Source organism: Lutjanus erythropterus, chromosome 6, assembly GCF_056507025.1.
Source record: "Lutjanus erythropterus isolate fLutEry1 chromosome 6, fLutEry1.hap2, whole genome shotgun sequence".
Classification (NCBI taxonomy): Eukaryota; Metazoa; Chordata; class Actinopteri; order Lutjaniformes; family Lutjanidae; genus Lutjanus; species Lutjanus erythropterus.
This window is the reverse complement of record NC_139322.1, coordinates 31,827,828-31,843,711: the sequence shown is the minus strand read 5'-3', so window position 1 is coordinate 31,843,711 and position 15,884 is coordinate 31,827,828. Positions and strand designations below refer to the sequence as shown.

Genomic DNA, 15,884 nt, shown 5'->3' with positions numbered 1-15,884 from the left:
GGCTAACAATTGATATAGAACTAGCTAGGTAGCTAGTATTTTGCTAACATAGCCTATCAGTAGGGTGACGAGACATGCTGTTTTCCAGAAACAGTCCATGTCTTTGATGGCCTGTCTCTGGCTGGATGATGAAAGTGAAATAATATTTTACTTGGCAAGAAAGACTAGACAGCAGAACTACTTACTCATGGTAGTTTTAGAGTGAACTACTCCAAAGGCTAGCAATGGTCAAGTGAATCATTAACATCTTTCACAAAATTTCTTAGTGAGTGCCCCATTTTATCAGTCAACCTGCACCATAGTTTATGACAGTACAACAGCTACCATACTGACTGGTAAACAGGAAATGTGCCTTTGTTTTTTGTTTTTTTCACTTAAAAAATCTGGTGGTTTTAGCTGTCAGATGTAACTAGTCAGCTAATGATTGATGTAGATTAACTTGCTAGTTAGCTAGTGTTTGCTAACATAAGCTATCAGATGAAACTAGTTAGATTAATTAGCTTGTTAACTAGAGTATTGCTATCATTAGCTACCTTAGGATGTGACTTTATACTGTATCTGATGTTTTTACCTAACTGTTTTTGAAAAAAAAGAAAAAAATTAAATGTAGATGGGCCTAGTGCATGCAGGAAACAGGAAAAAAGAAAAATGACCAAGGTTCTGTGAAAAGAGTGGAACTTAGGAACAGTCTAATTGAGACAAACCAAGACAACGTGATTCTCTGATCCAAGTGCTACATTATAGGTTTTGGTAATTGCCCAAACACAAAGGAAAAAAAAAAAAAAGTTAATCTGTACACACACAGTACCTCAAATATAGTCTCTCTTTTTTTTTCATATAACATCACTTATATGATTATAGCTTAATTTCTGCACCGAGCCAGCAAAAGGCCAGAAACAACATCAAGTCCATCTGTGTTTACACACCTAAGCAACACCATCTCTTTAACTCTGGGCCAGCTCAAGCTCATTTCAGCCCTCTTGACACTCCATTCTCATTGGTCTAACAGAAAAAGGACCAAAGTGCCAATTAAGAGACGCCATGACATCAGCACCAACTGCAACCTGAGCCAGGGCTGGACTCCACTGCTCCCATACCATTACACTTACTGTGCTTCCCTTGTTTGTTTGATAATCGCTGCAACAAGCTCAGGGTGCTATTTTAAAGCCATTCCCAGAACTGGCTTGATTGTTGATTTTTATGAAGCAGGAATGCGAAATGAAGAAAAAAAAATAAATGAATTGTATCTGTACAGAAGACATGGGTAATAAAAATAGATATCTAAATATACAGAGTCAACTTGATAACATCTATTGTTGTATATTTGCTCAATTCCCGTGTGGATAAGATGAAAAAATCAAAAATGTACAGTAAGTCAGTCTGATTCAGTCGGCCCAAAACGGATGGCACAGTTCTCTTGGTCCTGCCGATCCAAAGCCGTCCCTGCAGTTTCGCTCCAGCTCAGCTTAGAGTTCAAAGGGCTGCCTGCTTCAGTGCCCGAATTTAATTCCCTTCGTTGTCACGATCACACTGCAAACACGCTCAGGGTGCTGGTCTGATCCTTTAAACCCAAAATACTGTAGGCGATTCTTTTCAAATGGCCAGGCAGCCTCACCCCGATGTTCTTAATATCCCTGTAAAAGAGAGAGACATGACAGAATATAAGAGGAGCTGCACATGGATTTACACTTTGGCCTCGTTCCAACACTTTTCACATTTCACACATCCTTCCTGTTCCCAGGCATTGAAGTGATCACTCATCAGACGTGATAAAATGCCAGCTGACTCTATTCATGTTTAGTTTGATCGCTGAACCAGTGCAGCAAGGTGGGGTGTGTTCCAAGTCAGTAATCTACAGAGGTTTCAATTTATCTTTGACTTTAAAGGAACTTTTCTGGGGGTTTCACTCTTCACAAGAACATGATGCAAACCTGCAAGAGCCCTGCAACACAGCAGTCTGAAGTCAAAGCCTTAATTACAGCCTTAATTACTTAACGAGGATTCTCCCTGTTGACCATGAATCACTCGTCTGGCAAGCAGAGGGTGGGTTGTAAATAACTGCTGGTTTTCCAAGAGTGCTACCAGATGCCCTGTGATGGAAACATGGGGCCATGAAATCACACCATTCTGTATGACAAATACTTCAAAAGGGTTTGTCGTCTGCTTTACGGTCTGCCCATCTTCCCAAAATACGAGATGAGACCAACTGACATACGTACACCATGGCAGAGGAAGGGTTGGGGCGGGGGTCCTTTCGACTGGTCGTGTGGTTAGGAAAGTCTCTGGCCTTCATTACTGCCCCAAAACAACCTTGTATTATGTGCTTCACTGAGCCTTTTTCTCCCCAAAAGGTTGAGTCAGTTTCATTAAATTGCCCCCTTAGCGCTCCTACACATCTGAGAAGATCCAATTGCCCTAAACTACCCTGCGATAAGTTCAGGGGGTACATTCTAAACGCACCTCTTCAATCTTTCTTGAAGCACAAATGTTCCGCCTATGGGGCTTCAAATCTCGTCCATCTATTTCAGTTCCTTAATCTCCTATAGTCGCTCCTTCTCCACGGTCTATTCTCTCCTTTTCCTTCCCTCCTTTAATGTTAAAGAAGCCACAAAAGGCCTTTGCCCTTAACAGGAAAAATCGGTGGTTTTTCAGGGGCTCTAGCAAAAGTGCTGCCTGGGGCAGCGAGTCTGTGTGGGTGAAGGGAGGGATGAGAGAAAGAATGGAGGGAGGGAAGAAGAATAAGAACTGCGGCGACCACAAGCCACCACCACCAGCCTACCACAAATGAGCCCACTCCTTCTCCTTCCCTCCATTACTTTTTCCATCTCAAACATTTCTCAAGTTGTAACTGAGGTTGCAGATTATATTGTGCGCAAACTATTCTGCTGGCTGTTAAAAAGGAACATTTATGAAAACAAATGCATAAACTACTAGAGTGAAGTTCATAACAGACTTCATTGTGGAAGGAAAAACATCTTTGTGCAATATGTTCTTTGTAATTCACGCTATAATTTGACAACTAAATGTTCTTTGCCAAAAACAAGTCAATAAAATAAATAGATTTTAACTTATTATGTGGTGTGACCAGATCTGAACTCATGCCCCACTTACTCGTTCTTCATCTGCAGGACCTGGTCCATGGTGACGACCCCGGCGCAGGTGAAGTTCTCACTGTACTGACTCATCTTGATGGACTCCAGCCACTCAGACACCGACCTGAATGGGGAACCGTCTGAGCCGCTGGTGCTGGGCAGGCGGATGGATACGCTGCAGGGAAAGAAAAGTAGGTCCAAATGATAATAATCCACAGGCTTTCCCACAACAAAGGCAGATGAATAAGGGCTGTAATTACTGTGCAGGAAACCAGTTAGTGATAAAAACCAGTTGGAGCAGTTGGGGCGAGAGCTGATTAAGCTACGAGCACGACAGCCTTTTGTCCTTTCTCACCGTTTCTGCCTTTAATGCTCCCGCACAAAAGGGAAAATATGCATTCATGCACACAATCACATACAAGAGAGCTTTAGTAATCCTGGGCCAGGAGTGTGTACACACATTTCTTTCATTAGCCTGAAGGGCAAGGTGTCAGTTTGTTCCACTGATGGTTTAAGTAGAACATCTTAAAGCCATTCACTTTTCTTCACCAAACTACCCTAAATTCAAAGGCCCTATTTAGTTTCAAGTAAATGGGGAGCTGCTGCCATATTGTGAAGCCGATGCAGGACAAGCCTCAAGAAGCAAGTCCAAGTCAAGCATCAAGTCAATAAGGACAGATCCAAGTCAAGTTTCAAGTTGGTCAAGACAAATCTAAGTCAAGTCTCAAGTCAGCAATGTCCAAGTCATGTTTCAAGTCAAAAAGAAATGTCTACCATCTGTTGTTTCTTTTTATGCTGATAGACCTCTTTCTAAAATTAAGAAAAGTTCTGCTTCTCAGAAGAGACCACATGACTTGTGGTGCATGTTATCACGGTTTTATACTGCATGAGTAGATAACATCAACCAGAGGGAAAACTGAAAGAATGCAAAAGGAGATAACAGAGAGACACTAAAAATTAAATTTATATTAGAAGTACTGCAAAACTTTTGATTACAGAGCTGGTTTGCTGATAGTGGCAGCGACTGAAATATCAGCACTGGAAAAATATTCATTTTAAGCCCTTCTGGTATGTAAATAAATCTTACCGAGGGTCAAAGTCTGCAATGGTCTTCAGGGAGTCCGGGCTCCGCAGCAGCTTGTCCAGCAAGTTGACGATGTCTCCAAAGCGTGGCCTCTTGGAGCGATCCTGGAGCCAGCACTGCAACATCAGCTGGTAAACGGCTGAGGGACAGTCCATCGGCGCTGGTAGCCTAAAGGCCTCGTTGATAGCCTTCATCACCTGCAAGAAGTTTTTAAGGTGACCAATTAGGTTTTTTCCTCACTGGTTGGTTTAACAGAAGAATTTGAAGCTGGGTTTTCTCAAACAGTAAGAACTCAAAGACAAGAACAATCTGTAAACCTGCTGTAATCACTGAAACCTACCTCATGGTTACTCATGTCCCAGTAAGGCCTTTCTCCAAAGGCCATGACCTCCCACATGACAATGCCAAAACTCCACACATCGCTAGCTGAGGTGAACTTCCTGTATGCTATTGCCTCTGGAGCTGTCCAGCGAATGGGGATCTTACCTCCCTGTTCAGGAAAAAAAACCCTCATGTTAGAGACAGAGGAACAAAAAGAGGACTCAAAAGGCAAATCTTTCTTGCTTAAGCTAACAGGACATCCCAACTCTACATACACTTGTGGTGTACGTCCCCTCAGGATCGTCCTCCAGCACCCGGGACAGGCCGAAGTCCGACACTTTACACTCCAGGGTGTTGTTGACAAGGATGTTGCGGGCGGCGAGGTCACGGTGAACGTAGCTCATGTCAGAGAGGTACTTCATGCCTGCAGCAATGCCACGCAGCATGCCCACCAGCTGGAAGGAGGCGAACTCGCCATCGTGGTCCTGATGGTGGAAAACATGAGCAGGTTAATTTTAGTTTTGTGACCAAAACAAAAAGAACAACTGACATGATAGTGCAGTACAAAATTCTACGAGAGATATCATGGCCCAGAAACGGATCTAGATCTAGAAGTTCAATCAGTTTTCCACTTTGCAAATATTGTGTATCATCATTGTGGCAATAGTCAAAGTAGAGACAATGATAACACTTTATTAGAGGGATTAGACTGTCGTTACACTGCCATAACTTGTCATGATACCTGTCATGAACATGAAGGAGTCTTTATGAATGTTTATGACTGTCATTGAGTCAATTATGTAATTTTAAATGAAAAGTTGACATCAAGCGAATAATGTCTTTGTCATGACAGCTTGATATTATCAAACACAAATGGTTTAGCTGGGTACAATAAAGTGTCATACAACAGTCATATGTGGTTGTTTTTGACACTGACTGTAATGAGACCATTTTAAGTGTGTCATGAATATTTTCCTTGACCTAAAGTTAAGTGGTACATTTTGGATTTCACATAACAATGTCATCAAGTTTTATTATACTGTCAAATGCTTTTATAACAATGCCAAGAATAACTTCAACTTCAACAACAGTTTCTTCAAATTAAATTATCATTTCAAGTCACCATAGCAACAACATTCTGTCTTGGTTAATGTCAAGCTGCCATAACAAAGTTATCTAAAACACTGACAACTTTGAATTAATATGACATAACTGACTTAATGACAACATAACCATTCATATAGACTCCTTCATGGTCATGACAGGTGTAATGACAGGTTATGACAGTGTAATGACAATGACAATGAAAATAAAGTGTTACAGAGACATTTTCCACTACCAAAAATGATATGTGGTAGACTTACCCTGAGGTACCTGTCCAGTGCTCCATTCTCCATGTATTCAGTTACGATCATGGCATGTTTGACTGCATACACACAAAAAAAGAACAAATTATGTGTCTGAACAGGCCCAAAAAAGGTTAAAAAAAAAAGTGATCAAAGATTAAAAAAAAGGAACCAAAACTCACAGAAATCCTTACATTTGGTGACCACCCCCTCCAGACGAATGATGTTCTGGTGGGAGAACTGGCCCATGATGGAGGCCTCGCTCAGAAAGTCCTGCCTCTGTTTCTCTGTGTAGCCCGGCTTCAATGTCTTGATTGCCACTGCCACCTCTTTCCTCCCCGGCACCTTCAGAATACCACGGTACACCTCACCAAACTCCCCTGCAGGAACACAGCATCAATGGGATGTTAAATTTAGAAAAAGTATATCAGATGTTTATGCTTTTGATATGTTTTCTCACATTTCTAGCTGCAGGGGGTTTGCACTGCAGCAGAGTGAAAACAAGGAAGTGTCTATGGCTGTTTTGCCTGAGGCTATCTTGCAAAGGTGTGTTCTGGCTGGGTGTTGAGAGAGTGTGTGTTGTAAAACTGGTGGATAGCCTCTGGTGTGGAAGCATGGGAATCAGCTGTCACATGAGGAGAAAAGGGGGGGTGGGGCATGGTCGTGGGAACCAGGGTGGGGGTGTATATTGAAAAAAGCCTGTCGGTTCAAAGGGTAAAGGTGGTTGCACTCGAATAAACGCATCATGTATGAAAGATCTGGGCAGGGCTGGGGAAGGTGCTCTGATATCCTTCCAAAAAAAACGTTCCTGCAACACTCTCTTTGTGTAATTGTTCGCGTCAATGTGAGCCAAAACATGTAGATCCCAGCCAAGAGTTGCCACACAACAAAAATGTCTCAACTTGTTGTGTGAGAACTCAGCCAGATAGATGCTAATCTCACTAAAGTAACCACTGTCACTCAGCCTGTTAAGCTGTGGAAAATGCACAATATAAACAGCGAATTTGGGGATTGGAAAAATCTTTCAACATCTTGGAGTTAAGCCCCTCAGCAGATTGTCTCAGCAGAGCTGTCACTCACCAGCTCCAATGACTTTCTGTTTGGTTATGTGGCTCGGGTGGATTTCAGTGGCAAACTTCAGGACGGCTGTGTTGGGGTCCTCATATGTATGTGGATCCACGTAAGTCTTCAGAGGCTTCAATTGCTCTATGAGAAAAAGAAAGAAAATGGTTACATGTTAAGAAATTAATAAAAATTAAATTAAATAAAGATAAATAAAGAGATGAGAGATTTTTTTCTCTACCTGAGCTGGAGAAATACGTGTCCTCTGGTCCTTGTCTGGTGTGAGAGTTCCTTTTCCTGAATAAAAAGATAAAATCTGCAAATTAATATCCCACTCATTAAGAACAAATGGACTTTTGTCTTTATATAATTTCCCTGCTTTAATATCAATAGCACATAGCAACCTTTGTAGCCATTTTTCAGGACGTTCTAAAGCTTTCAAAAGGATACCGACACTGGTGCACTGCGTCCATTCACACAGTTGCGGCCTTTTGATAAAAGCTGACGATAGACTGTGTTTGCCAAGCCGATTTAAAGACTGAAAGACAGACAAGCAGGCGGGAGGGAGGTGGACAGACGGGCTACAGTCTGCTACAGTAGAGGCACAGGTCACCTTTACAAAGCGCCTGCGGTCTGGTACAGAGGGAACCAAGCGCCTCTTATCACCAACAATGTACCACCCCGGACCAATTTCCTTTCAAAGGCCCCCAACACTCACTAGAATATAACCATTGAGCAATGACAAGGCGTATTCAACGCAAATTCTTCCCCAGTGAGTGCTGGGACACAGATCCAGATAAAGAGAAAGAGAAAGTTGGCTAAAGGAAGAGAGAAAGAGAGAGGTGAGGACAGAGTGAATGCAAAGGCCATTTGGAGGCCCCACAAAGGAAAGGCGAAAGAATGAGAGAGGAAGCCACTGAAGGACTGACTGATTAACAGGACAGACAGACAGACAGGGAGAGCAGCAGAGAGGAGGGGGTGGTTACTGACCGTCTGCGTAGGAACAGGACCACAGCCACTATGAACAACATGGCTGCTCCTCCGACCGCTGCGCCGAAGATGACCGCTGTGTTGTTTTGAGTGAGGCGTTCTGGAAAAGGCAAGTAAAGAAAATATCAAGAGATATTCTTGAAGAAAGCATGTGAAAACATCTCCACAGTGGCTCGCCTCTGTACCTTGCAAGGTCTCAAACTGTTCCTCCATGCTGGAGCCTCCCGGGCTGCCGTCGCTGCTGAGGGCCTGCACCCTGAACAGGTAGGCTGTGCCCGGGGCGAGGTCATTGATCTGTACTGAGTTCTTCTCCAGTATAAGTATAATGTAGGTGGTCACATCCAGGTTATCATCCTGCAAGAAAGGAAGAATCCTAAGCACTGGGAGTAATGAGAAGCCAACTCCAGTTGTGAGCCAGAGCCTTGGTCAGGGGCACTGACAGGAGAATTGATCTGCCATACATGATTTTATTTTTTTACAGTGGTAAATGTTGAATAATACATAAAATTAACAATTTCAGCACATATTAGTGACAACAACAAGAGTGCTGCACCTTCTTGCGGTAGGTAAGTTCATAGCGGATGGGCCGGGCTTGAACACGCTGTCGCGGGGATACATCCCAGGAAAGGGACAAGCTTGAGGAAGTCCTCTCAACAAGTCTCATTGTGGTAATCTTGGGGGGAGCTGAGGACAGAAGGTACAAAATACTTCAGAATCGTTGGGATGTAAAAATCTCAAAAAATAAGAAATATATGGCTGTACTCCCTACTAATAATCTCAGAGTTCATCTCTCTCCCGCAGCACAATTCAACTTGCAGAGCTGTTGCTGCCTCACAGATATCATTTGTCATTACTGCAGCACAGATAGCATCACTGCTCTGCCTCATATCAGCAGCACTCACCTGTGTAGAGCAGAGATGTAGTCAGAGCGCTGGTGGATGGTGGTCTGTTAGCCCTTGGCGTCGCCTGACCCGTGGACAGCGACACGCCGCTATGTGCTTCCACGGTGAATGTGTAGTTGAGGTGAGCGTCCAGCTCGCTCACTGTAACCTTGGTGTCTGTCAGGCCCGTGTTGGCCGGCTCATAGCGGATTTTCTCTCCGCAGGACTGGCACACAATCCCCTCGCAGCGCTGGCATTCAACACTGTAGGTGATGTCACTGCGACCTCCAGTGTCTTCAGGCGGGCTCCAGGAGAGGAGGAGTTTTCCTCCGGCCGTGGTGGCAACAAGGTCTCGTGGGGCAGAGGGGAGGCCTGATGAACAGAGGTCGGGAAAGGATACGAGATGTTAGATAGAAACAGGGAAGAAGAAAGCCACAGAGGACTCCTTTCTGACCTGACAGTAACAGCAGAAAGTCTAAACACAGTTTTGGATTTAAAAGGATGTTTTAAAATTCAGGATTATGATACTTGAAACTGTATCTTAGATGTGAGATTCAAAATCATGTGTCCATTATGACATCAGAAATCACAGTGCTTTAAAAACCACATACTAATATGTGCAGGGAACAATAAAGAAATATTATCTAATCCATGAACATCCTGCAGGATTAAAGCAAACGTCACTTTTTGTGTTCACCATAAGAAAGTCACACATAGAAATTAATGTAGCAGTGTTGGGGGACTAGAATGCTCTTTTGTTGTAATGAGCAACACAACATGTTAGTTTTGCAACTTAAGTACTGAGTTTCAAATTAGCAACCTGTTACCATTCCAATTTTACTGAATTTCCACCACTACAAAAACTACTGTCTTCTGCACCTGTCATCAGAGGAGACTGAATTTCAGACAGGGGACAGACACAGTCTACGTGTCTTCGAGAGTCTTGCGATGAATGTATTGAACAAATTCCCCATGGTCAAATTCTCTGCCATCTTAAAGAGTAAACTAAAGAGAACATCGGTTGGGTGAATGAATGTGATCTGAAAAGCCTGTGTACTTTAATGGCTTGTATGTAGGTATGTATTTTGAGAAGGTAGGAGGTTCATTAGATGCATGTTGGGACATGATGTACTGTAGGCTATGAGTGTTTTATTGTTGTCATACAGGCAGCTGTGTTTTAGTAACTCTGCCCAGATTGTCAGGACAATATAACCGAACAGCAACACAAAAATACTCAAAATATCATTAACGAACACTGCTTGGTAGCTGAAAGCTAATATTTCCACATTTTTTTACTGTAAGGTTCTCATTAGAGATCAAAGGGACTTGTTACCTGAGCAGGGCCCAGTAGGGGGGTCGGTTGGGGCCCGGTAGAAGTCATCCATGCAGGGACAAACCAAAGCTCCAGAGTCCTGCCTCTGGGTGTTGGCCGGACACGGCTCACACTTGCCACTGGACGCTGCTGCTTTGAAGAAGCCGGGCTGACACTCTGCAAACACAAGCAGACATTTGCATGAGCAGGTGAACAAGAACAACAGTGACTCCAGGCAACATCACGATGACACTATGCATAGCCAGTTCCTCCACATCATTCAGGCCTTGTTGAAGATCAGTAATGCTGTGAACTTTTCACCTGGCATGCAGCACAGCGGGGTCGAGTGGACACGTTATTATGTCAAGGCTAAAGGTCAGATTGGGACATACCAAGACAGAGATATTGAAGTGAAAACATAGGCAAGGCTCTGCACAATGTTGACTCTACATATTAAGACTCTGTCCATTCCAGCTGAGACGCTGCTCCCCTGGGCCCAACCCTGAAACAAAAACGCAGACTCCCTGCCTAGCCGGCACTCCTACTCATTACTGTCTCAACCCCCCTCTGATGCTGCTTTCTTACCACCTCTCTTTCAACAAACATAACCAGTCATGCCGCATTCTTCAACAGCAAGTCAGTCAGAAATCAAAGCATCAACACTAAGGAAAGGGCCAAGAAATAGAAATGAAGCATCCGTTTGCACTCAACAGTTTATTGTACTTTTTCTGTCTCACACCCACATGCAGACTTTTTGAAACTGTATCGCTGAGATAAGATGACACCTAATTTCACACGTCCAACTCTGAATAAAGAGATACAGGTAGAGGGTCCAGCTGTGCGTAGCGGTGGTGAAATACGAACTTAATATGGTGTGAAATTGCGGAGAGAGCGCGCCATAAAGGAGAGTGAAAATGAGATGCCCCCCCCCCTCTTTAACTCTGCAAGAGCATTCCAACGGCTGCTGCTGCTCATGTCCTCACACCATCACACATTCATCCACACGCACACACACACACACACACACACACACACACACACACATGTCGGTGTATGCAATGAACACATGCACCCACAACCGTATGTATGCACAAAATACACGTACATGTATGCAAAGCACACCCTTGGACACATGGGTAAATCTGACATCAGAAGAGGGATTATGTCCGCTGCCTGTCACCTGTTCACGTCCTTCTGCCAAGTCAATTCAGCCACACACACACACACACACACACACACACACACTCACACACACACACACATATATAAACATTCGTACACATTTCCTTCCTTCCTTCCAAGTCATTTGCCTGGAGCGTTTAAATAGCTCATGACAGATGTCATAAGATGTTGACAATGCAAATGAGAGTCAACATGACGGCTTTTTCCTCAGTGTCCTTAATTCTACTTTCAAGTGTCCCAGCCATCACACATCAAAATATTGTTGAATAACTTTGTTTCAGCGATTTGTATCACTTCATTGACTCGCTCTGGTCCACCATGGAAGTTTTGCTAGTTGTTCCCTGCACTTGCATGTGAATAAAACACTGAAATCAACCTTGAAGATTAGCCACAATAAGTTTCAATTATTCTTTTATTCATTGGCTGAGTTTTTATTTCTAGCTGTGTGATCAATTAACGTATCACTGCTGTATCTGATTGGTATACAGTAGCGGTTTCACAGGCTAGTCAACTTTCAAAACCACTAGTTGGCACTGTGCATCATTGATGACAAATAGTTCATCTGTGGTTTTAATTTTTTAATATTTAAGGTATTCAGAGAAGGAAAGACTCCTACTGTCCCTGCAAGATACTGCAGTTACACCATCTTGTACATCTCCAGCTCAGACAAGCTTGCTGGGGGTTTAGTCCAACTGGATCAAATGTCACAAAAAATTCCAAGGTATTCTCTTCTGAAAACAATTAAAATGCTTTTACTGTCACGGTATGGTCATGTTAGACCTCAAAACAAATAAACTTCAACATCCTGCGGCATCAAACGCTTGTCACAGAATCAAAAAAGATTGTGACTCATTTGTAAACAGTCTCACCTACATTAGGTAACACATTATTGTCTCCTGTGACTAGTCAACCAGTCAGCTACTAGTTGATTGGCTGACTAGTCACAGAGATGACTATTATAATGCAGTAGTCTTGAATGCCCTGGTTCATTTACATATGTCACGTTTTTCAAATTTGAACACCTAACAAATAAAATGAAATTCCATGATGCATTAACATAATAATATTTACAGTAATAAGGTTTGAAATTGTCCCAAATAGTGTATCTTTGTGTCCAAAGACACAGGACATCTTCAATTTCGAGTTCTGTATGTTGGCCAACAGAACAGAAGAAAAAAAGAAAGAATGGAAATGAGACAGATCAGATAAGGTGGGAAGAGGACATGATAGCCAATTCAAATGAAGCATGTGCAAGATATTAAGGTTCATGCCAGTGACCAGGGCGGCCCAAGCAATGAAATTAATTCAAAGGCAAACACAGAGTTTCGATGTCAGATTCCAACAGAGGCGAGTTGAAAAGCGGAGCCAAGGACAAAGACAATATCAGATTCACTCAGAGATACCGTCTCCCTCTATGGCTGCCTTTCACTGTGGTTCACTTGAACGAGGTTCATTTGGAAGCCACAAGTGACCACACACACAAGACGGAAAGCACACGGCTCCCGCTCCATTTAAGTTATATCAAGGGGATTTACTCGATTGACCATGAGCTTCTCTTCGGCTCCATTCAGCTTTTTCTAGTGCGGTTCACCAAGCTGCGGCGGAGCCGCTGTGAAGAGGTGTGTTTTAACTGAAGAGCATGACAACAATGGTGGAAAGAAACATACTCAGCATGAGAAGAATTTGTAAGTTTGTCCAATGGGCTCGCCTGCTACTCAATCCTCCCCTCAAGACAGCATCTCCTCTCTTGCCTCGGCCAGCTGTTTCGCCAACAGCCGCTGCTACTCATTAACGCGACCGAGGCAGAGGTAGGGCGAGGCAGAGGAGGAGGAGAGGTGCTACGAAGGAACAGAAGGTTCCAGAGAGAAAAAGAGGAATACTGTATCCTGCTGGGGACTGAAGAAAAGAGGGGAGAAAGAAAAGAGACAGGCCAGGGTGAACTCTTGCATTGAGAAGGGGGAACAGCTGCTGCCTCAAACCCCAATTCATACCCCTACCTCTCCTCCTCGTAATCCCCGAATTCCTTCCTCCCCTCCTTTCTCTCCTCCCAGTCCTCACTAAAAAGGCTCCCAGCTAACCCATTAACATTGCTATTCACCACTGACCAGCAGGCAAGGAGAATGCCATGCCATTCAAGTGCTGAAAGAAAAAACATACACACACACACAAGCATTGCAGATGGGAATAGCCGAAATGCCACATGGCAACTGAATAGAGGAGGACTAGCCTCTTTTTGGCGCAACAGTGCAGGCTGCAATGCATCGTGGTCAGGTCTGCGGAGATGATGGCCTTAGACTGTGAGCCGCCTCTATAATCAAGATGCATTCCAGCGCACACCACCCAACAGGAGGCCTGTAGCAGAGCGCCTTCTCTGCAGCTTCAGTTTCAGCCTCAGTTCTCCGTCACAAAGGTGAAGGAGTTTGTGTATTTCCAAATTATGAGTCACAATGACAGTAAATGCCTCTCCTCTGAGGTATTTAATGAGAGGATTCCTCGACAAAAGAGCGAAGTCCGGTGAAAGGAAACCTCTTGGTTCCATGGAGAAGGTGGAGGGGGACTTGCTTGGATTGTTGCTGGACACAACAGGAAGCAGGAAGTGTGAGGCTGATGCAGCCTTCCTTCCTAAAGCAGCCAATCAAAGCATGGAAACACAGGGGAGCGTGACCAAATGAAGAACCAGCACTGAGACGACCAGAGTCCAGAGACAGAATAATAACTGTAAAGGAAACTGAAATGTGTTGACCCGACATGAACGCAGGCTTTAAACCAATGGGGGAGGGGGGGGCTCCTGAGCTGAACACGTAAACAAAAGTCTCTCAGCCTCTTCTGAGTTGAAACATCTGACAATGTTAGAGCAGCCATTTTTTCCCTCCCTATTGCTACAGAGCAAGAGACTGTTTGTCATTTGAGAGGCCCTGTGTGCCTTGAGTGGCTCTGTGTTTGTTTATTGAGAGTGAGTGCAGGGGCCTGTTACATTCTGGGAGCCCGAGTGGCTCTGGAGTGGGAACCCTCTCCTCCCCCCCAACCACCCAAAGGGTCCCCCCTTGGGTTTGTCGGCAGAAGTTAAGATGGATGAGATGGTGACAGTGATGAATGCATGGTCGGATAGATGGATGAATGGGGTAACATGGTGGCTTGACAACAGGAATCACCCTCAGGACTGGTGGAGTAAGTGGTAGGGGGGCCCCACAATTGAGTCCGGCGCTGGGCTTTAAAAAAGGCAGAAAGGTCATGTCTGCCTCAGGGTAGTTGTGAGTTAAACTGTGTATGGCTTACAGGGAGTCAGTGGCCAAGTAAAACAAACACATGCTTGCAGCGAGGAGGAGGAGGAGGAGGAGGAGGAAGAGGAGGAGGAGGAGGAGGAGGAAGAGGAGGAGGAGGAGGAGGAGGAGGAGGGCGAAAAAGTTGCAGCAGCAGACCGTGGCTTGTCTCAAGAGGAGGGAGGTTAAATTCAGAAGTATGGCCAGTGGACAAAAAAACATCTTGGACAAATAAAGCCATAAGAAATAAATACAAGGTCTAGATCTCTATCAAGCCAGCTCCCCAAATACACTCAACAAAAACATAAACACCACACTTTTGTTTTTGCTCCCATTTTACATGAGTTGAAGTAGAACATCTTCTTCTCTGCACACAACAGGTTCATTTCTCTCAAATTTTGTTCACAAATTTATTATTTGTGTTGTTGAGCACTTCTCTTTTGCCAAGATAATCCATCAATCTGACAGGTGTGGCATAAAGAGATGCTGAATTTTTGTATTTTTGTAGGCCAACCTAGAAGTTAACTTCGCTCTGGTTCCCTTCACAGAAAGCCAATGGGATTTTTCCATTCTGGATTAGTGGAGAAAATAAACTCTGCGGCGAAGTTCAGGATTTTTTAAGCATAAATGCACTCACCAGAAGTAAAAAGCTAATGTAAGGCTAGAAACATGCTAAAATACATTCACATGACTACACATCACAGCCACTAAGTGACTCTTTTTTTGCACATCTGAAGTTCCTTTCTAGACTTAAAAAAAAAAAAAAAAAAAAAAAAAACTTTCTTTACAAAATGCCACAAAGTGACTAGTGTTCAGCATGATGACATGTAATGTTCGCTTTTTTGTAAGACACATAAAACCTTCAAAATAAAATACATCAGTAACAGTACATCAATATTATGCTTATTGTACAGATGTAGCTTGGAAAGGACACAATAAAAGGTCACTCTAAACTCAGTTAAGTTTGATCTTGAAAAAGACATTTAATTGGCACTGAACTATGACTATTTCACATAGAGCTACAGATAATAAATATGTCATGACTTTTCGCCCTAGGAAAAAAACTTAAATTTATATATGTATGTATATATATATACATAAAAGAGTTTATAGTTTTGTTGAGTGTATATCTGGAGCCACGTGAGTCTTCTTCGCCTTGTCTCTGTCTCAGCATCGACTTCGCTTCCCCTCCCTACCCCCCTATTTTCATTCCCGAGTTGCTCAGACCCGTAATTGCAATATGTCATGTCATTTTGTTTGTATGCAGAGTGACAACATGTCATTAGCATTTTGGGGGAGTTGGATTGTGGGGGAACAATGAGGGTCTCTGATGGGGGAGGTGAGCCGGTAACGT

General features: G+C 43.5%; 1 protein-coding gene across 2 annotated transcripts in view; it reads right to left on the bottom strand.

The window, feature by feature from the left end:
• Nucleotides 1–965: 965 nt before the first annotated feature.
• epha2b (eph receptor A2 b) overlaps nucleotides 966–15,884 on the bottom strand; it is a 28,317-nt gene continuing 13,398 nt past the window's right edge. Inside the window, exons 4-17 of one of the 2 annotated variants that reach the window (XM_084721648.1) lie at nucleotides 10,110–10,265; nucleotides 8,798–9,148; nucleotides 8,449–8,579; nucleotides 8,081–8,249; nucleotides 7,896–7,995; nucleotides 7,147–7,202; nucleotides 6,924–7,049; nucleotides 6,026–6,223; nucleotides 5,862–5,923; nucleotides 4,773–4,982; nucleotides 4,517–4,666; nucleotides 4,180–4,373; nucleotides 3,112–3,267; nucleotides 966–1,634 (exon numbers count right to left, since the gene is read on the bottom strand). In XM_084721648.1, the coding sequence (XP_084577774.1) occupies nucleotides 1,526–1,634; nucleotides 3,112–3,267; nucleotides 4,180–4,373; nucleotides 4,517–4,666; nucleotides 4,773–4,982; nucleotides 5,862–5,923; nucleotides 6,026–6,223; nucleotides 6,924–7,049; nucleotides 7,147–7,202; nucleotides 7,896–7,995; nucleotides 8,081–8,249; nucleotides 8,449–8,579; nucleotides 8,798–9,148; nucleotides 10,110–10,265 (2,168 nt within the window). In that variant the 3' untranslated portion in view covers nucleotides 966–1,525. The remainder of the gene's footprint in view (nucleotides 1,635–3,111; nucleotides 3,268–4,179; nucleotides 4,374–4,516; nucleotides 4,667–4,772; nucleotides 4,983–5,861; nucleotides 5,924–6,025; nucleotides 6,224–6,923; nucleotides 7,050–7,146; nucleotides 7,203–7,895; nucleotides 7,996–8,080; nucleotides 8,250–8,448; nucleotides 8,580–8,797; nucleotides 9,149–10,109; nucleotides 10,266–15,884) is intronic. The other variant, XM_084721649.1, reaches the window with a different exon arrangement.